Here is a 22,586-nt window from a genome sequence, read left to right as displayed (position 1 = left end):
GTTTTGGTTTTGGGGTGGATTTAAAATTAACATGATTGGCAGCAAAGAAATAAAATATGTACATACATTATTTCAAATCTGTTGTATTGACTTGGAATATAGATTGTGTTTGAGGTAAGCTGCTTTTGCAATGCCTCATTTCAGCTAATGAATGTAACGGATCCTGGCATATAGCCACTGGTACTGAAAAAGCACATCAGTTGTGCAGCTGATGGAACAGAGTTTGCATGATGTTACATATCTGTGATGAAAATGGAATAAAAGCCTACCTCATTCTTCCAGTTGCGTGCCAGGAAGTGTTCTGCGACATGTGCAGGCAGGACATTCTCCAGCAAAACCCGGTTGAGGTTCTCCATGGTTTCAATCTCCTCACACTCTTTCTTGAACTTGTTCTTCCACAGAAAGTCTAACCTACAGTAATATTCATTCTGTTACAAGAGGACACAGAGGTGAGGAGACTGAAGGTACAGCTGTACAGCTTGGTTCCATCAAGTCACAGAGAAACATTAACAGCTACAAGTATGGACTCCACCAAGGCTTAAAAGACAGAAAAGAAAATGAGACACTGAAAAGGACAGGAAATCTTTTTCTTTTTTAATTAAAAAAAAAAAAAAAGACTCATTCAACTTCCATCAAAAAAGACAGGAATACAGTGAGTTTTGTGCCACAGGTTAAATCACATAATGAATAAGTGAGAGTAAATTGTTTCAGGACAGATGGGACTTTAGTGGGTACAATGTGCCATTTCATTTTCTTTCATTTTGTGTGGTGCCCAGAGCTGAGGTGCTTGGTCCACGATGAAGACTATTTAAGTCTGTTCCTAAGCAGTACACAAACTGATTTGATAAAGATGCATGTTTGTAAGATGATCTGACGGTAAAATCATCAAGCAGAGAAAAGTGATATGATCTGATATTAGAAATATAATTACTTATTACAGTCAGAAAGAAAAAAGGGCAGGCAGTGCAGAGACAAAGTGTGTACACACATCAGAGCCGTATGTGTGAGACTAAACAGATATTAATAAATTGCATCTGTTATTTCTGCTGCACAGATGGTTGCAACTGGTGTCTTTTCATTGAGCTGGGCACATCAATAATTTGTCTTCTGCAAAAGCATTTATTAACCATTAAAACTCAATCTGTTTAATATTCATGTATAAATTTGTGGCTCTATATCAAAATCCACCAGCACTTGGAGGAAGCTTATTATCACATTTCCCATAGTTTGAGAGACAGTAGGCTTCAGGCATTCACAGAAACACAAGCTTCCACTGGGAATTTATACTGTGTCAACAGTCGTGGGAAAGAACCCTATTTATATCACACTAAATAATGCATGGAACACATATGTTCAGTGCACTGTGATGCCAAACAAGTGTCCCTGCTCACCACACATTAAATGTTCAGTTCGTTTATTTGTAGGTGTCGGCTGCATCCCATTTAATAAGCTCTCATATAAAACAGTAATATTACTCTGCATGTTTTCTCTCACTGACAGAACTGTAACTTCATCCTGTGTTCTAGTCTATTCTGTACTACACAAAGTCACACACTGTATGACATGACCTACATGTACTGTGTTAGCTACTATATGTTATTATTAGCTTGGAGTAAGAATGTAAACACCTGTGTAATCAAAATATAAAGAGCTTTACATGGGAAGGATTACTGTCAACTTCAAATGCATGCTGTTGCTGGCCAAGACTGTACTGTGGTTCCAAAACACATTAGTCCCCCAGTTCTGGACTGCTCCCAAGTACAGTGAGTACCCTGCAGTCAGACAGTGAAAATAGCTAAGGACTGAGCAGCACACATCTTTCCAGAGTGACCAGTCCATCTCTCTCCTGGATCTCCTGCCAAGTAAATCTCAATAAGCCACCTGAGTAACAGCAGCCTTGCTGATGTAAATCACTGGCCCATGAGTGGCTGAAGGGAGGCCAGACAAACTGGTCTCATGATGCCTCTCTCATGTGGCACAGCAACCAAAAACCTCTGCTGTCTATTCAGCTGTGCAAAGATTTTCATCTACAAGATGAATGGGGAGCTGGGTTTTTTTCTTCTTCTAACAGGACCATAGCACATGGAAAAATAGCCATTTCAAATTGGGAGAAATCATGAATAAAATAAACAACAGTAGGTAACAGAACAGCAACTATGTGGTGAAATAAAAAGTGCAACAGTGATGTTGATGTAAGAGCAAAGCTGAAAGGTTCTTTTATTGCTGTGGGTGTGAAAATGTGCAGCAAAAGACAGACAATGTCATTCAAACTATTATAGTGTGAACTTACCTGTCTGGCAAGCACAAGCAGAGTGATGAAGAAGATAAAGAGGGAGATAGAGCCCATAGTCTTCAGGTCTTTGAGAACTCCTGGTCTTGAAGGGCAGAGAAAAAGGAAAGAATGTGTTTGTGCATGGGAAAAGAGTGGGAAGACAGAAAAACAGTGAAAAGTGGCAAAATAGAAAAAAGATCAAAGTAAAGCAGGGGGTGAAAAAGTAAGAGAGATGTGATTAAGAACATTTAATTAAAGATTCAGATTGCAAACAATAGTCTGTGACATGCGTCACATGATTAGTTAGCAGACCATTTCATTCCAAGCTGTCACTTGTTTTTGACTGTCACTTCTGGTTTGTTGTGACAAGAGCTTGTTTACTATTTACTTCCCAGCTAGGTTGCACCGACTGGAAACATTTCTCAAGATGCAATAAACAGACAGTGTTCACCATATGTAAAGACTGTGCACTATAAATACACTTCAAGCTCTCATCTTTCCACCATCATAACACTCAAAACAGGACACGTCCAGGGCAGAGATAGGCAGCCAACCAAGCTACAGCTATTGTATGTATGTAACATAAAAAACTTGTACATGCTCAAGCACACTCAGACTTGTGCACACTCAATGCCCAAAATATACTGTATGAGAGTCTGTGTTAAAAAAACATTTTAAAATGCACAGATTGTATCATTTAAATCTACAAAGATTTTTCTTTTTAGCAGTGGAGTCTGGCTGCCCCTATTTAAGTTCTGAATGTGTGATAAGACTCTAACAGGACTGTTGCATCCTAATTTCTGCTAGCACATTTTGCATATTAATAGGCTCTTACTCTTATCTAGGGCAGAGCTCGGTAGACAACAGAGAAAATAGCCTGCAAGTTCTGCACTCGCCTGGTTCATCGTCTAATCAATTCTCTACTCACGATTACCGGCAGTGACCGAGGACAGACAGCAGGTTTAGGAGGTTACATTTAAAGAAAAATCAGAGCTGGAAAGCACAGCAAGGAAGTATGATTAGATTTTTTTCTAATGAAAAGTTAATAGTGATAGCTATGAAGTGTTTTTCAACCACAGAAATGATCAAAGCTTTTCAATTTGCCAGTTCTACACTAAACACTTTCCTGTTTAGCTGTAACAGCTGACCAAAGATATGTGAAGTTTACTGGCTTAGTGAGAGGAAAAGCTCTTTAGAAATCACATTATGCTATTTCAGTTGCTTTTGACAGGAAAGTTAATCACGACAAAAACAGAGACACTGGCTACAGTCGAAAAGTCTTTTTTGCTTATAGGAAGGTCCCTAGGTGACTGAAATGACATGATAATAGTGGAAGCCACAATAAGAGCTGGTCAAATTCTCTAAATGCTACAGAAAGGTGTTTCAATGCTTCCTCTCTCCTCTCCTCTTCCACAACGCACCATTATTGTTTCATGTGCAGGGACACCAGATAAACCAAATAATTTAGTGGGAGAGGAAAGAGGTTATGATACACATATCTGTTTTCAGTTTTTGGAGTTTTCGCTGATGTTTAATTTTTGGTGAGATGTTGGATCATCGGGTAAAAAAATTGATATTTGGTGGAGCTGTTTGCAACTCGTAGATATCTGAAATGTGACCCTGACTATACACTGCAAAACATCAGAAGCTGAAAAGGTTGGAAACCACTGGTTTAATCTTTAACAATGCGTTATATTTTAAAAGCTTGTTATATAACCGCAGCTGCCAAATAAATGTAGTGGAGTGAAAGTATAAAGTAACATAAAATGGAAAGACTTGACCTCAAAATTGCACTTTGACACAGTAATTTGAGTAAATGCTCTTACTTTGTAGCCTGATGATGTTGATTAAACATCAAACTTAAGAATGATATGTACAGTAGGGGATTTGTAGGCCTTACATGTTTTGCCTGTCTTGCATAGATTTAACAATTATTTCTAAACAGTCATACTAATTGGGATTCATGTCAATAAATATGGAGGGTGAATGTGAACAACCATTCTCAATGCAGCAAATACCTCATTTCACTTTTGTGATTGGTAACCTACTTTTTATATTTCAATTCCAACCTTGGTAAAGAATTGAGCTGAACGAAACAACACAGTAAGAATACACAGGGCAAACTATCGAAGATGCACTTTTTGTAGTCCAACTTCAGAACACTGTATTTTCCCCATGGCAGACCCACGTCAATAACATCTTTAAGTCTAGAGTAAGTTCTATTGGATTCTCTTAGCACCACATCTGTCTTTTCCTTTCCTTGATTCAAGATGTTTTCCACAGAAGTCAAGGATAAGTGGTTAGGGAGGACATTTCTTTGACTTTTTGAACACAGCCTGTGTTCCTCTGCTGGAAATCAGGCAATTCAGACCTGAACTGATGATGTAATCTGATGACCGGTTTTGAAGTTTGTCTACTGACAGTGAATTGGTGATTGATGCTGGGGTCTCCAATAACTTTTGTTTCAGATCTTACATCCCACACCCTTTTACTTTCAAGTAGAGCTTCCAGCTATGAATCTGAAAATCTCATTTTCCAGTTAAACCACAATGGGTGCTGTCATAATGTCCAAGGACTTATTCCATTATTTGCCATCTATGGAGCAGCACCAGGATTTATCTGGAAATTATGTCATCACTACAGACTAACTTTTTCCTCTAGTAGCACTTGGAGCTCCTTGCTGAAAATTTAGGAAAAGTTAGGAGCACATCAGGAACATTTAATTGTTTCATTTTAAAGGAAAAGGTATTATTAAAATCTGCATGAATGATTTAAGTTGCCGTTAATGTGGGAGAAAATAAAGTAATTCTTCACATTTTTGAGATTGCGCGCACTGTGCACAATAAAAAAATAATATTCACAAAATATCACAGGTTAAACAAGACTTACAGTGAAGTGATTTTAACAGTGATTTGCTCATCTGCCTAGAGTAAGGCTGAAGCAACTTATCAGCTGTAGGGATGGGTATGATTGGGATTTTATCTTTATCCATCAATCCTGCTCATACTGTTACTGGTTCTTTTTCATTGTTTAATAACTTTTTCTTCCCAGTTTATCTTTTTTTGAAAAAGTAATTTCAGAACAGGAGCAGAATGGAGTCATATTTTAAATACAACCAAATACTGTTTCTAGAGCAGAGACAGTATCATTCATAACAGTAAATTTCACTGTAAACTCAAGATCTCACTGAAAAGAAGTCTCAAATGCCACTGACTGGGACTGGTTTATCTTAGCAAGTAAAGTTTATAAGAATTTGCCTGATTTTAAGATTAGTGGCAAACTAACCAGGTAGACTAAAAACAGACACTTAAATTCAGCTGGTTCACTGCAGCTGCTCCATGTGTGTGTCTGTGTGTGGTGCACACACAGAGTGCACTTTTAATTGACTAACTTTTTCTGGACAAAGCTAAACAAGTCAGACATCTGTGGGAACAAAAAACTTCCCATCAGACACTGCAATGTAATATCAGCGGGCATATTTCCCAAAATGTTGGACTGACCCTTTAAGTATGTTGCATATTGCAATGAATGGATGCATTAATCCAAGCATGGCACAGTCACATATAACTTAATTGTCTCCTGTAAAATGAAGAATGTTAATGGTTTATTTACTATTAAAAAAATCTCTCCACTAAAAATGTGTAGACTTCATTTAGAGTACGTGTTTGGAACTTTCAGGCACAGGATTAAAAAAAAGCTATTTTAGGTCTTTCTAAGGACAACAGATCCCTTTCAATTATCTGAGATATCAGTGAGTTCAGCTATATAATAATGTAGGGATTTAATGAATATTCATTACAATAACTGAGACTAACATGAATTACTGTAGACAAAACCAATGTCAGCTAACTTTATATTATGCCACCAAAGTTCCTGCCTTACAATCAACATCTTGTTTCAGTAAACTCCCTATTTCCACTGAACAGTTTTTCCAGAACTAAACCTCTCCATGGCATATCGCTGTCAAATCAACTGACAACAACAAACCACATTGGTTACGTAGGCTCTGAGGGCTGTTTTCTATTAAACATATGTCACTGCTTGGCCTTACTTGTCTCCACATGGCATGTGTGACTTACCCATGGGCAAGACTTCTCTTTTAAAATGTCTCCAAGAAACTGGTTTCATTCTTTAGTATCTCATTATGCAGTTCATCCTTATTAAGGAGCTATTTTCCTGTGCTGCTGGCAACAGAGATGGATGTAGGAATGTGGTATGGAATACAAAATTAAGTGACTGCACTAAATGGGGAACTCAGTTGAGCCAGACTGGGCGAATGACAATGACATGTGAGGAGCACATTAATGGAAAGTAGTTGGAGTTGGCAACTTGTACTCAGGTACTGGCAAACTGTTACACATCAGTTGCCTGCTCATCTATTGAGACAGACGCTGCTGCTTGTTAATTATTCTGATCTTATAGGTGTGTTTCCTACCATTTGACTTGTATGTTCATCAACTGTCTCAAATTTCAAACTGAAAAAAAATGTCTTAAAACATGAAGGTTAATAATTGCATATTTCTATTAGTTTTCAACATTATCCTCTGTACTCTCAGTACTCAGTAACTATTTAAAATACTACAACATATTCAGTCTGCAGTGAAATATCTTCAAACAAACCAAACAGTTGTTAAATCTGCATTATTATGGAGACTTGTAAATGACTGGGACTGCAACTCATGTACTTGAGAATTACTAATGACAGATCCTTGAGATCATAATACTTGACAGACTGTAACTAACTTGACTTGCATTTTATGATTCAATCATCTCAGCTACACAAACATTATCACCATTCAGAAGAAACTCTGACATGACATTTGCATTTCAATTACCTTATAGAAAACAAGTGCTCTCTCATTCCACCAACAAGCTGCAGGGAACACTCCGAGTTAATGTGACATGATTAGACCTCTGCTGAGAGTTCAAACTCGTTGCATTTGTGGGATTATGAATATTTGCTTATTGGTTTAATCAGGTTGATCAGGTGTTACTTGAAGGCTCTAGAAATCTTCAAATCTATATTTATTAGAACCCTATATTATTTACCATAGCCAGGAAAATTCACTGAGAACTGCCCTTCTTTAGTGACACAACATGGTAACAAAGGTATACAAATGTCATGAACACAAAAAAGTATCTGCTATAAGTGAGTTCTATGTTCGATCAAGCTTCACCATCTGGAGTGGCACCATATATACAATCTCACTAAATACTGCAACATCATATTACCATAATAAAATATCTATTAAAAACAAACAAGTGGGATGCATTCATTCATTAATAAAATGCAAAAGCAACCAGCTAAACAATGTCATGTGTGATACAACCCACCATAGTGTAGGACAACAATCCTGCATTAATGGTGGCAAATGTTATTCATCTTTATCTCCTTTCATGTTTGTTCACCTGCTACAATTCAATAACTGAACATAAACATCCACTTTCAACAAAATAAACTGTAGCATAACATAACAACATATTATAGGTAGCATAACCTATAATACACTGACCACTGTCAATACACTCAACACTACAGGAGAAAACTTGAATGCATCAGGTAAAAGCATCTGCATTAAGATGAAAAAAAGCTATCAATGGGTTGCTGATATGTTTTCTTGAGTTTCCAACTCCCATCTGTAGGGGCTTAGAGTAGAAAGTGGTTGAAAAAAATAACATTGTGGGGAAAATACTGACATTGAGAGAAGCCAGTTTAAGTGGTTCTGTCACCTCTTCAGGATGCCCCCTGGGTGCCTCTATAGCTGACCGACTGGAGGAGGACCTCGAGGCAGACCTTCTTTCTCTCCTTTTACCTCCAAATATTATATCTCTTCATATCACTATGATTTTCCATTTACACAGAAACCCACAGGATTACTAGCAAATGATGTCATCTCCACACAACTTCCTTAACTCTTTCTCTTCACCCATGTTGACTCTATATCCCTCTCTAACAATCCCTTGAACAGTATCTGTTTGTCACTGTATACCTACCTGTCCAGGCTTTCAGTCTTGTACAGGAATCTGCTATACTCATCCAGCAGGGAAGCGTGTGTTTGCAGAATAATGATGTTGTAAACCACAACAGCTGTCAACATAATAATCATCTTCAGCTCATAGTTGATCCTCAGGAATACTGAACAAGAAATCAGGCCCAGGATGCAGCTGTAAATTAAATACTAGACAGATACAACAAGAGACAAATAGATTGGTTGACTTATTCAAAAGTTATCAAGGACAATGAATTTATAGAAAATCACGATTATGATAATGTTTATCTTCACTTACAGGAAGGTAGAAATTGTTTTTGTCAGTGAAGGTAATTAGTTGTCCATTATGGTAAAACTGTGTTTCATTTGATGAATTGTGAACAGGAACTGGAGGCAACACACTGTCCTCCAGAAAAAACTAGAAATTAAAAGAAAAAAGGCAGAGGATAAAGGCTTGTCTCATTTTTGGACAGTGCTAAAAAAAATAAAAAATAAAAAAGGCATCACAGAAAACAAATCACACAATTATAAATACACTTCCCCTGTCTGCTTGCCCTGCATGTCTGCATGTGAAAAGACAAACTAGTCTACATTTTATTTGCAGGAGGAAAACAGAATCTTGATAGATAAGTGGCCAATAGTGACAACCATTCAATAATGTCCTTTAAAGTGAACCTGCTGGATAAGATGAGGATTGGCTGGCCCACTGAGCAAAGCCAAGTTAATTTGGTTCATCCGCCCTGAGCGACTGACCCACGTCAGGCACAAAACAAGATTATAATCTCTGGAATCGATTTGTGTGAAGGTCTAAACCAGGGTCCTGACACCGTGCTTTATCACATAACTTCCCAACAAGCCTCAGGCTACTGTCCCACCTTTATTCAAGCCCTTTTTATTTTGTCTTTTTTCTCTCTACAAAAATAGACCTCTATCAGATAAATCAGAAAATTAATGGAGCGGAGCAAAATAACAATATAAACGTTCCGTAAGAGTATTCCTTTATCACTGCATGTAAATAGTGCTGGCACTGTTATGCATAACCATCCATAATCTTCATATTTGAAAAAGCCAGCTGATAGACTGCTTGGTAAAAGAAAACCAGCTTGTTTAAAAAAAAGCAATTTTGCAAAAAAAATCCATCTATTCATTTGTAACATGCAACATGTTGCATTCTATTCCTTTCTAATTACACTGCAGTTACAAATAAGAGTGCCATCGGAAACACTGTGATACTTCATTTCTAGCGAATCCCTAATTGGTAACCCCTCCCTTACTGCAGTATCTGCACATAAAAGCTTACCATGTTGAAGACTGCCATTATGAGTATTAGAGCCGTGGTTGTCATGGTGAGAGTGATGCGAGGCCATGGCTTGTTGGCAATAATGACTGATGACCTCAGCAGCCACATCCAAGAAGTGGAAGCGCTTTTACTGCAGTGCTGCAGGGACACGGACACACAACAACACAAAAATAACAGAACCTTTGAGTCAAAGTACAGAAAGGGACTTGAGAGCTGAGATATTGAAGGTCGTGAACACATTCAAACACACACAGAGGCAGAGAGGCACAGGTGAACTAATTAAAATAAGTAAATAGGACACATATGGATATAAGAAGACACATGTACAACAACAAATGAACTATTTCTGTTGAGAGAGGACAACAGCTGTGATATAAATAAGAAATGCATAACAAGTTCACACACTGGAGCTCCCAATATTGATTAACTCCTAATTGCCTCAGCAGTGCCAGTCAACATGTTCAAGAGGCATACAATTACATAGAGAGGGGTCCTATCAACTTAATGGTGTCTGCTGTGATATAGCTACTGTAATTTCTGGACTGTTGAGCGCACCTGACTATAAGCTGCACCCACTAAATTTAAAAAGAAAAAAAAAGTACACATTCAGGCTGCACTTGTCTATAAGCCGCAGGTGTCTAAATGTTTTTCCAGCATGAAGCTTGTTAGCCCGTAAAAATCTATAAATTAGCCGCATCATTGTTTAAGCTGCAAGTTTCAAAGCGTGTGAAAAAAGTAGCGGCTTATAGTCCGGAAATTACGGTACATGCAATAACAGCACTATAAAATGACGACTTAGTGATATCATCATGTATATAATGATGTAAGCAATCAGTATATACCAACAAATTCTTTAGTTAGACTGTAATGATAACTTTCCAATGTTCATTTGAAGCAAAGCAAAGCTAAAGGGGTTGTTACCTAGCATCCACCTCCTACATCAGACGTGTGAAACCCAAGGCCTGGGGGCCAAATCCGGTGCGCTACATCATTTTATGTGGCCTGCGAGAGCTTTCAAAGACTATGATTATCATAAAATACAGTCTTCTATCACTTTACATGAGTACAGTGAATGCATCTCGATTTTGTTACCTGTGCAATGGACAGCATCTAGCCACCGGCAGCACTGTTTGTGCTTAATGGAGACAAGCTGATATGTCTTCTTTGCTACGGGACAGCGGCAGTTGCCAAGAAATACAATTCACATTGACACTTAGACACCAAGCACGGAGCTAAGTATGCTAACCTTAGCAACCGAGAAGAGCAACAGAAGGTCCAAGAATTCTCAGCAGAATATGTTTGCAGAAGTGTCAGCAAAAAACATTGTAACAGTGAAAACCAGCTTTATTGTGGCTGAAGAAATCGCCTGAACTAAGTGTTTTTCAGAAGGTGCATTTTTAAAGCAGTGTTTGCTGAAGGTATGTGACCAGAGAAAGTCTTTTCACAATGTTAGCTTGTCAAGAAACACTCTGGCAGACAGAGTCTGGGAACTAGTGGAAAATCTGTCTGAAAAAGTGTGCGGTTCTCCAGCTAATGGCTAGATGCACTGACAATACTGATACAGCGCATCTCTTGGATGTGGCCGTCATGCACGGGACGGCAGGGGAGAGGGACATCTTCAGTGAGGTGGATTAGTCCATACGTAAAATGAAATTACCCTGGGAGAACTTGGTGGGGCTTATTACCGTTACCTTACAGTTACAACTGGCCCTTTGAGGTCAACCACAATGCTGATGTGGCCCAGGATTAAAGTGAGTTTGACGGCCTTGTCCTACATCACTTATCAAATCATTATTACTGTTTCTACATTTTTAAAAGCAGTAAACACTGTGCAATCATGCTCCTCATTTTAACCCAGCAATATTTCCTGACAGGACACACATTACAGCATCAGCTACTGAAATTTCATCCATGCATTCCCAGGCTTCAGCAAATGCTGGCTGGACTGTTGCAGTCAATTATTTTCATCTCTGTAGCACTACTTTCTACTGAATGTTTCATTGCAAGACAATGACAGTGAAAGCCCAAATCATTTGCCTGATCATCTCAGAGCAATATCTGAGCTACATTGGGGAGGAGTGGATGTGACATTTGAGTCAGGGATGTACATACAATACATTAAACTACAAATGGCAGACTGTATTATGCACCAGCAGGATTACTGGAAATATAAGGCTAGTGGGACACCTCATTATGTTTTAAAAACAAGCCAAACAATTTTCACCCCTGGACAAGTAGTTCAAATAATAGAAAGAGCTTAAATAAAACACAGAAATTGAAATACAGAACAAAATAATCTGTCAAGATTGATTTAAGTGCAAGATGTCAAGTTACAGAACCAGCAGAATATTCAAGTCAGTTGATCGAATAACCATGTTTGACCTTTCTAAGGTACCCACCAGCATTCCCCACAATACATTGCCAAGGTGTCTGGGAGAAAAGCTAAGTAGGTAAAAAGCTTATTTTGTTACAGACAATGGAAAAACCAGGCACATGCACAGTAAAGCATGCTGGTGTTTTGCTGCTGCTGTGAAAATTCAGCTGACTGGCTGGTGTCTTTCAAATTCAGCAATCATTAAATTCAGCAGGGACCATCATATTATATTGATTTTAAAGTTATGTATCCCTCATTTATAAATTTAATGGAAAAATGTCAAGAAGCGAGTTACGCTGAGTATTTCAAATGATTGATGAAATATCTGACATGTTACATGGACAGCTAACTTTGTCCTGAAACGCTACAGTGGAGATTAAGGGATCATTTCATCGTTGATCTCTTCTTGTGAAATGAAGCTGGGACAAAGAAACTGAAAGTGTTCTTGAAACACCTCTGCAAAACTGTGCCAAGGAAAAGACTTGAATTTTAATTATGGAGTCTAATGTTCTTATTCACAAAGAATCCATGAGCTCCAGGCTGATATAAATTATATAAATATATAAATTATTACACAGTAACCCTAGAATAAGATATGATGGGTGTTTGCAAATTCCACAAAAAGTAGACAATTACATGACACAAAGTAAAGCACAGTCCAGCAATGCAAAATAAAGTTGACAAAAGGTAGCAAGGGGCTTCTCAACCTTAGCTATCAAGTGTTGTGTTTTGTTTTTGGGCCTTAGGCATATGATACGTAAACCCAAGAATCAAAAGATCCTGTGGAGAGTGCTGTACAGCACAGTCTGTCTGCTACGTGGGGAAATAAATGACTCCAATACAAAGATGAACATAAAAAAGTTTTTAGTATGACTTTTCATTTATGGATCTGTCTTTTTATGTTGGATGAAGACTATTAAATAATGAATGTCTCTTGAAGCATACACCAAAGCAGTCATGTGCACACACTCTTTGGGGGAGAGAGTGGAGTGCTGGAGTTGGGGTGATGAACAAAGAGCACCTTCTTAATGCAGAGGGTCAAGATTTATTTTTACCACAGGGTCACACCAAGCACTTGCATTAAACTATGGGGCACTTAAGCCAACAACAAGGCCACTTAATGGGCTGTTGAGATGAGCAGAGGGGCACTTGAACCACTCATTTGCCTTTGGTGTGACATTAGGACAAACATTAGGCACATAAGTGTCCAATTAGAGAGCAAGCATTTTCTATTAAATACAGGTTTTAATATAAAAGGGCACTACTAATGATGTTTGAGCTTAAGGATTTACTCACCAGGAAGTGTCCAATGAAACATATGAAGAGGATCAAGGAAAGGATAAGAAAAGCCATACCAAAGGATATCCCCAAGACAGTTGTCCTAAAAAATACAATAAGGTCAGAATAGATGTTTTTCCACACTAATAGAGTAGCTCATTATTTTTGCTTATAATAGTTTAAAATAATGCACACATACTTTGGAAGGACAAGAATCTGCACAATGAAAATGCAGAAGAAGATCAAACAGGCGCAGGTGACATAGTATTTGAAGGCGGGCAAGGTTGTTGCTCTGTACTAAAAGAATAAAACAAAGGTCAAGTTTCAACAAAAGGCTATTAAAACTGATATTCAAGCTACTTGAGAAGCTCCTCAACTGTGCACTCATATACCACAAGTATCTTTTCACCCAATTACAGGGTAAGTTAGGTGAAAGCAAAAAAGCAAGCAGTAACAATATAATCAGTAATTCTCTTTGAAACAACTACTCCAATATTCTGTCTACTAAGGAGTGAATGATGCCAATTTACTTAGACTGCCTCTTACCTCCTTCTCCAAGGATTTGTTGTGAAAGAATAATGATATTCTTTGGATGTCCTCGGACTTGAGCCACTGTCTGGAAAAATAAAGACATAGTTATAGACCAGATAAAAATGAGAATACGAGCCCTGTTAAAAGTACAGATGTATGCAAAAGTTTGGGCACCCATGGAAAAATGACACTTTTATTTTAATCTTATTTATTTATTTTTAGGAGAACACAAAACCTTAATTGTGTGTCAACTTCTTGACACTGGCACAAGTTGATGGCAGTCATCACAGTGAACCTTTTCACTTTAAAAGCATTTCCTGCAGGTTAGCTGGCTGGAGGAACACTACTACACACTTCATATTTAATTATATTTGTGACTGTCTATGGTTTTAAGAGATAGATTATGATACAGGAGACTGTACAAACACACGGAACACTGTACAAGGGTCTCCCTGGCTGAATTATCGCCAAGGAGAATATAATAAGTGTTGACAGCTAAGCTGATTAATGTTGCCTAGCTAGTCTATCTCACAGTAAATAGCAGGAGGCTAAGCTGATTCTCACAATGTTCATGGGGTAGATGGTTATAATTGCCTGAAAGGTTGAACATAAAACTATGGAATGGATTAATGTTGCAGGGCATAAAATTACTGAGCTTACCACTGATTGATGATAGCAGGAACTCTAGAGGGCTAACTTTCAGCCAGCTGAATAAATAACTTATAAGGATAAACAGACATTCACAACACGTCTCTACTTACATTATTTTCTGAAACAAATGTGACAGTTACAGTTACCTCAATTCTTTTCTCAAACATATTCGATATTGACCTTCCACTATGTAGCACTGATGCACAAACAGGATCTACATGGAGTCATCAGAAGAAAACCCTGTCTATGACCTTATCACAAAAGTCAACATCTGGACTACACAAAGCAACAATCTGGGTAAGCCAGAGTCATTTTGGAAACAAACACTGAATAGATGAAGTTAAAACTGAGGAATTTGACCACAATCACTAAAGGTGTGTTTGAGGAAAAAAAGGATCAGCATTTGCTGAAAAGGACACCATGCCAACTTTTAAGCATGGGGATGTTTAAAAAAAAATAATAATAATAATAATAAAACACTTCTTGTGTGGCTGCCAGTGTTACAGGAAAGACTGCACTGATAGAGGGAAGAACGGATTACACCAAATATCAGAAATTTCAGTCAAGAAAAGACAAGACAATGATCCAAAGCAGACCTCAAAATCCACCATAAACCATTTAAACAAACACAAGTTAGTTAGTTAGATGTGTTAATGTTGCCATGTTCCATCAGTTGCAGTTTTACAGGACAGCACATCTTATCAGTATTAGGACAATTTCCTATACTCTCTATACCTTAGGTTTTTGACCAATAATTAAAAAATTACTACTATTTGTTTTGTTTTTTTTAAAAGACCCTTACTTTTGTGAATTTATCCCATCAAAGGTCCTAATCATCCTTTCATTAAGTTCCTCTTCAAACCGCTTCTTCTGAGACTTTGTCCTGTAATGTGCAACAAGAAAAGGACACAGAATATCTTTTAAGTTCATGTAACATTGGTTACACACATCAAAGCCTCTAGCAGAAGTCTAGTCTTATTAAACATCTTGTCATCTTTCTCTGTACTGTGAAGGAATGAGGATAATCCTGCCAAAGAAAATTGTGCTGGAGCTGTAAAATGAGCAGCTTGCCTTTCTGATCTCCTCTGGAAGTGATACTGCCCCATTGGCACATCCTAAACACAGAGCAAGAGGAGAGAGGTGGGTTACAAGCTACAGCAGAAATCCCCATCACCTAAATCACAACATATGCGTAGCAACAACTACATACAGCAGTGTTGATCTTCCCATTTTCATTAGTCATGCTGTCCCTGTGGTGCAGGTTGGCAAAGGGCTTGGCTGCCCCCCACGATTCCAGGTAGCGGGTCATCCTGACTGAGGCCCTCATCTTTGCTCCATCTAGAGTGTGTCTGGGACGGTAGTGATGCTGTGGGCTGCGACGCTCGACCTGGACATATATGGAAATAGTTTTATTTTATTGTTTTTTACGTTCAATATTAATTTTGTGGAATGTGATATGCTATGGTACCTTTGGGTTAATGACCAGATAAGTGATGACTCCATGTTCCTTTAGGTAGGGGTCTCTTTCTTGTCCATCCCCATCTTCCACCTTATAGGCACCATTCAGGTGTTCGAGTGTCACTGAAGTGATGTGGACTCGTCTGGCAATGAACAGTTGTGAACAATCAACAAATAGGTTTTCTATGAACATTGCGGCTCTGTCTATATTCTTCAACAATGACAGATGGTAACCAGCAAGACACAACTGATAACAGTAGTACCACCACAACAGGGCTGTGCGGTATGACGATATGTATCGTTTCATATTATACTCTATCGTTTATCACAGTTTGCATGTTGATGTGTGCATCATTTGTTTACATTGTAGCAGCATTGCTGGGCATGGTGTCAGGTTCACTGTTCTTCATCAATAGTGCACCGATTCTTAAGACTTTTGTCCCTGGCTGTTTAAAACATATGTCCTGAAGTTGTTCTATATGGCCGGATTCCTGAGTCAACAAATTGGCCATCAAAAAAAAGTCTAGCATAAACTCAAACAGTGCAAAATCCACTGTTTACAGCAATATTTTTTCATCATTTGGATGACTGTTTGCAATCTTACACTCCACCACATTGCTGCAGGCAGAAAGGTGAATACCAGCATCCTACATGAGGGGCTACTTCTATAGCATAGATGATATATATCACTATTGGGATATATGATTTACATCACGATATGAGACTTGTCATATTTGTCACATCGCACAGCTCTACACCACAACAACATAATAAAGCCTTATACAAGTGGAAACAGGTACTTCTATTTTAGTTCACTCACCCTGGTACACCTCCTGCCTCCATATGATTGGCTAATGTGACATCATGTGACCAAACATCATACTGCCATTTCTGAAGTCCAATCACACCACACAGGACATTCCCTGAATGCACGCCAACACGCATATTGATGTCAACCCCTGTGGCATCTCGCACTTTTCTGTCATGCACCAAAAACAGACTTTTATTAAAATCGAGCATTAAAAAAATAATCAGCCATGCCATGTATCTTTTTAGGATAGAGAACAAATACTGGAAAAAACAGACATGGAAATCTGCCACAGTATTTTTCAAGGTTTCAGAGTAAACTAAGTCCAAATAATGCTAATCTTGATTCTAAAAGTCCTTTCATTAAGGTCACCCAGTTTAAATGTGCTGTGACATTTTTAACAATCATACTATGGCATTAATCTGATCATGGTCAAATTATTAGCATGCATATAAACACACTGTCAAGTTCCTAATTAAATTTTATAATTTGAGGGGTCTTTCTGTCTCCATCAATTATGTTGCATTCCCCTCGGCTTTGTCCCAGGGTAATACCTGGAGATAAGACAGCACCCCACATTTACCACTGCAACACTTGTACACATTTGATGCAGCTAAATTTGTCATCAGTAAAAAAGTATCTACATCTGAGGTACCTGGCATCATTACAGGTAGGGATGTTTCAATAAATGTAGCTCATAAAGCACTGCATTTAAAGCATATCCAAACAATTTTTGAAATGCTGGTAGTCAAAAGTAGCATGGTACAATTTCCAGAAATGTAAGAAGACTGAGCAAATTTTTAATACTGTTATAATCAATCACAGTATTTGTCATACTGTGGTTGCAGTATGATGAAGGAGCCACTGCTGTATTTCTATTTAATTTTAGGTCAGACACTGATGTCAAAGGTCTACTCAACATTGGTACTGTTGATTTGGGAGATGCTTTAACAAAGAAGCAAGAATTTCATTCCTTAGCAGCAGTGTTACATAACTGGCACTTACTTGATTGCCTCACACATGTCTAGACCCATTTTCACACAGTTTTTAGCATGGTTTGATAGAGACTCTGGCAGGCCGGACACACAGTAGTAACAGTCCCCAAGGATTTTGATCCTCATACATTCATTCTCCTGCAAATACAGAGGTGGAACACAGACTTAGACACACAAGGTAAGATAAATGCCCAACTAACAGAATGTAGAGGCAACTTTTTAATTTAATCACACAATAACCCTCTGAGGGAAAATCCACCCCTCAGATTTTTTGACATACAACATGCCTTGCAGCGCCACTGTGGTGAGTGGAAAAACTGAGTCTATATAGAGACTGGCTTGTCCATGTATGACTCTTTGATTTTGAGAGACTGATATCAACCTCATACATCACGTTCACCAGTTATAGTGAAGACTGCTATGGAAAAAAAAAAGGTTTTGTTACACTATTTGTGGTACAAATTGTGTGTATCTGCACTGCAAATACCTCAGTGTGAAGTCAGAGCTTTCAAATTCACCATGAAGCAACATGTAACATTTAGGGTGTATTTTACCCTTTGTAAGATATGACAAAGATTAAGACACGAGACATGAGTCATTATTGTTTAATCTTCCATGAAGAAGCGAAATTACTTAAGTGACAGGGTCCAATAATGAAATGCTTACCTTGGCAATTTGATCAAATTTGCCAAATAGCTCATTCAGCATGTGCACCAGCTCCCCAGGTGAACAGTCACTGGCAAGCCGCGTGAAACCTACTATATCGGCATATAGTATACTAGAGATGGAAAAATATATATTAATTAATATATTATAATATAATGATTGTGCAAGTTTTCCATGATAAACTATAGCTTTAAAATAGCATGACTATGCACTTGGGATGCTCTATATGTAAGCCTGTGAATCTGATATAAATACATGTGTCACAGATGTTTCTTGTAAATACAGCACAGTAATGCTTAGTCACATAAATACATGCCTGACATTAGTGTGTCTCTGGACATAGAGGTTGTGAAAATTGTTTGTGTTTTCCATCTGGCCAAAGTTAGGGCCCTTCAGTCTCTGGATGATCTCAGCTTTCATCACACGGGCGATGTGAGCTGGCAACAGTGACAACAAGAGACGCTCCTGATGGCAATAACACAAGAGAGAAGAAACAGCAGTACAGGAATGGTTAGGAAAATAAAGGAAAAGTAAGATGATAATATTCTGCTAATTATAAAACAACCAACAACAACATTTAAAATAAATAGTATAAGATTTCATTTGGGACAACTTGTCATTCAACAGTTAGCTAATGTGTTTCTTTTTGCTTTGTAGAATTTTCTCTCAGGAAATCATAGCTTTAACACCCCAAGATTCACTCACTGTCAGTGGCATGAGCAAATATAAATATGATTTGAAGTAATAAATATGCAAAAAAAAAAAAAAACACAGAACTTTGACTTAAATAACAAAATGAGTTTTCAAATCCAAAGTTTAGATATTTATGACTTTAACTTGACACTGAAAAAAGTTTTACAAATTGATATCCAATTGAATTCAGTCCTAATAAAATTCTGAAGCATTAACCTTTGATGAGAGGAGACAAAAAGCTGTTACCATTATGTCCCCGGCCTCCATTAAAGCTTCAAGTGCTAAGTGAAGGTTAATTGAGCACTACATTGTGTCAGGTTGACATTCTGTTGCCCAAAGTAATGATCAATTAAGACATTTTTACAATGCTCATAATTTCATTGCCAGCCACCAGAAGACAGACTCAGTCCTTATTCTTTATTTTGTGGTAACTCTGCTTCCCTCTGTTTCTCTCTGAGGCTATTTTACTCTAAGTCAACCTGTGCAGTAATTAGTAATTAATAAAACTCCTCTTAGGGTGAGGAGAAGTTTAAGATTGGAGAACACTTCATTAAGTCAATGTCACCCCCAACTTGACATGTTTTCTGTACAAATGATCATCTTCCTATACTGTTGCTGAGGCTCAGAGGTCCATGGTGGCTGCTAGCCAATACTGTCAGGACTTTGATGAATTCACATAGTGCCAGTTGGACCACTCATACCTAAAATGTATGCACTCACTGTACTGCAGGGTGCTTTGGATAAAAGCAAGCAGCTAACAGCATATATTATGAGTCCACTGAGCGCCTGGGAGAAATGTGCCTCTGCACTGTTACTACCATCTGTCGCAGGCAACAGCAGCACTCCAGGGCTACTGCAAAACACTCCACCCTAGGCATTTTCAGCTTCACTCATGTCATGTAACAACACAAGCTGTATTCACCATAGGGATAACCAGCTCCACCCCAAGCCTGGGCTTTCACAGCCACAGATGGATTCACCTCAAGAACAAGCTACTACTTCAGCAGCTGTAATAAAAAGCTAGCTACATTCCAAGCTAGCACAGCAGTAAGCTTTAATAAACACCTTGCTAATTTCTCACAGCACACCATGCTGCTCATAAGCAGCAGTACTAAATTCACCTGCATTAACTGTACTAACCTGTTCCAACTTTACACACAGCATATGGAGAAAAGCACAAACAGAAACACACAAACAATACTGCTGACTGGTTGCATGTAGTGAGTAAAGTATTTTTGGGAATGGTATTTGCACACTAACAGGATTCCAACAAGGTTTTTCAAAGGGGTGATGAAAATGAGGCACTAAGAAATGTGTCGGATGAATACTGAAAAGGAATGTACCTTTGAGTCGGCTTAAAACTTTCCCTTTTCGTTAGGGTTGGCTCAGGCTTGAACCATCCCTTAGTTATGCTGCTATAGGCCTAGACTGCCGGGAGATCTCCCATGACACAATGAGCTTTTCTCTCTCTCTCCCTCTCTCTTCATCAGTATGGATTCATATCCCATAAATACATGTCACTAACTCAATATCTTCCCTTTCCCGTAGTCGTGTACTCTTCCGTCTCTCTCCTCTTCTGTCTCTTTCTGCAGGTATTTCTGCCTCAGGAGCTGTAGAGTCTGATCTGTGATGACAAAGTCTCCTGTTGCTCCTACAACTCCACTCAACACCTGCTGCTATAATTAGAAATTGCTTATACTGCTATTAGTTGCAGTGGTATGTTAGCAGTTAATTATCACTACTATCATTACTACTACTGTATTATTGGCATCACCTTACATCTTATATGGAACCCGTGTTATGCTTTGTTCTTCTCCCACTATTCTTAACCTCCTTCTTAACCCAACCGGTCGAGGCAGATGGCCGCCCACCCTGAGTCCGGTTCTGCTCAAGGTTTCTGCCTCTTAAAAGGAAGTTTTTCCTTGCCACTGTCGCCTAGTGCTTGCTCAAGGTGGGATTTGTTGGGTCTCTCTCTGTAAATACCTATTTTAAAGAATATGGTCTAGACCTGCTCTATATGAAATGTGCCTTGAGATGACTTTGGCACTGTATAAATAAAAATTGAATTGAATTGAACTGAATGAAAAGATATAAGATGAGAAAAGATAAGTAGATTCAGTGTGACAATGACTATACAATGTGTATGTTGTGTTTCCTGTTATTCTGGAAATGTTACAAAGAATGAATCACATATAACTGCCTACAGCTGTGTCAATACCCAATCAATGTCATCCAAACTGCTGCAAAGGACACACACAAACACAAAGATGTGTAACTGGAAGGAAGTAGCCTCATTACAAAGTTACATGTGCTGACCATGAAAATATAGTCACAGATGCTCTTATATCTTGTTGATCAAGCGCAAAGATTTCAATCACACAGTCATAGATTGCTTAAGAATTTTTAGTACAGAGAATTCAGCACATGCAATAGGCTCCAGGGACTTAACATTATCAACACACTAACTGAGGTCATTAGCAATTACCACATTCTGTAAAACATAACCCCTAAGACAGATTCTCTGGGGACTCCTTCCTTTCCTAAACCATAGGAATCAGGCACTGACAGCTACGTGTAGACACAATTGGATTTGATGAGCAACGAATCCTTTAAACAAAACAAGCAAATAAGCGGTAAATGTTTGCAAAGTGAATGTTTGACACCTTACGAAAACACTGATACACTCTGACAAACAAATTTGTTTTTAGATGCATGAAGATACAGTGAGGATTTTTTGATCAAGTGTAGCATTAAAAGGCTGATGAAAAAAATATCTACTCATTCATACAAATATTTACTCCCCATCATGGTAATCATCACCATAATCAATGCCATCATCACTACCATGCACACGACTGCATTTACACAATCACTCACTGCCTGCCTGACTTTCACAAGCTCTCTGGTCATTAAGAATTATTGACCACTTTACCTGTTGTCTCTTCTCAAACTCCAGTTTAATTGGGGACTTGATGCAGTTGCAGGTGTCCTGATAAGTCTGTTTTAGTGCCAACTCCATGAGATGCTTGTGGTACGCCCCTGCCATGTTACCACACATGAAAATGATAATATTGGCCAAAATCTGTGCAGAAACAGAGGACAGAAAACTAGTATTAGATAAATATCAGACAAAAAAAACATCAAGTCAAATAGATTAATGGGGTGAATGGTGACCTGGCATATATTTGAAAGAACAGAAACAAAACTTTAAAAATGACATTTTAATATTACTATATGTTGGTGTGTCATCTGTTGTGTTGTACATAAATGAAGCAGACCATTTAATCTCCAGTAACCACAGTTTAAAGACAACCATTTACCTTTGATCAAGGATCAGGCCATTAAATAGCTACTGTCTTATGTTCCAGCTTGAAAACACAAACATGCCTAAATCATGCTTCAATCAAGTCCTGAAAAGGCAACAGATTTTTGACCTGAGTCCAAAGCTAAAAAACAACAACAACAAAAACAAAACCCCCTCCAAAGTCAAAAACAGGACAAGCTTTTCCTCAAGGGTACTAGGCCCTGAGAACTGAGATCTCTCTAGCACCACTCTATATTTAAGGACAA

General features: G+C 38.2%; 1 protein-coding gene across 2 annotated transcripts in view; it reads right to left on the bottom strand.

Annotated features, from left to right (window-relative positions):
• adcy2a (adenylate cyclase 2a) overlaps positions 1 to 22,586 on the bottom strand; it is a 68,568-nt gene that overhangs the window by 9,570 nt on the left and 36,412 nt on the right. For both annotated transcript variants that reach the window (XM_018685286.2, XM_018685277.2), the window contains exons 5-21: positions 21,949 to 22,098; positions 18,640 to 18,788; positions 18,324 to 18,435; positions 17,668 to 17,795; positions 16,675 to 16,833; positions 15,865 to 15,997; positions 15,607 to 15,783; positions 15,468 to 15,511; positions 15,199 to 15,279; positions 13,761 to 13,830; positions 13,414 to 13,511; positions 13,233 to 13,317; positions 9,563 to 9,700; positions 8,561 to 8,680; positions 8,267 to 8,451; positions 2,291 to 2,375; positions 270 to 428 (exon numbers count right to left, since the gene is read on the bottom strand). In XM_018685286.2, coding sequence (XP_018540802.1) covers positions 270 to 428; positions 2,291 to 2,375; positions 8,267 to 8,451; positions 8,561 to 8,680; positions 9,563 to 9,700; positions 13,233 to 13,317; positions 13,414 to 13,511; positions 13,761 to 13,830; positions 15,199 to 15,279; positions 15,468 to 15,511; positions 15,607 to 15,783; positions 15,865 to 15,997; positions 16,675 to 16,833; positions 17,668 to 17,795; positions 18,324 to 18,435; positions 18,640 to 18,788; positions 21,949 to 22,098 — 2,073 coding nt within the window. The remainder of the gene's footprint in view (positions 1 to 269; positions 429 to 2,290; positions 2,376 to 8,266; positions 8,452 to 8,560; positions 8,681 to 9,562; positions 9,701 to 13,232; positions 13,318 to 13,413; positions 13,512 to 13,760; positions 13,831 to 15,198; positions 15,280 to 15,467; positions 15,512 to 15,606; positions 15,784 to 15,864; positions 15,998 to 16,674; positions 16,834 to 17,667; positions 17,796 to 18,323; positions 18,436 to 18,639; positions 18,789 to 21,948; positions 22,099 to 22,586) is intronic.

Source organism: Lates calcarifer, linkage group LG15, assembly GCF_001640805.2.
Source record: "Lates calcarifer isolate ASB-BC8 linkage group LG15, TLL_Latcal_v3, whole genome shotgun sequence".
Taxonomy (NCBI): domain Eukaryota; kingdom Metazoa; phylum Chordata; class Actinopteri; family Centropomidae; genus Lates; species Lates calcarifer.
This window is presented reverse-complemented; position numbering and strand designations above follow the sequence as displayed.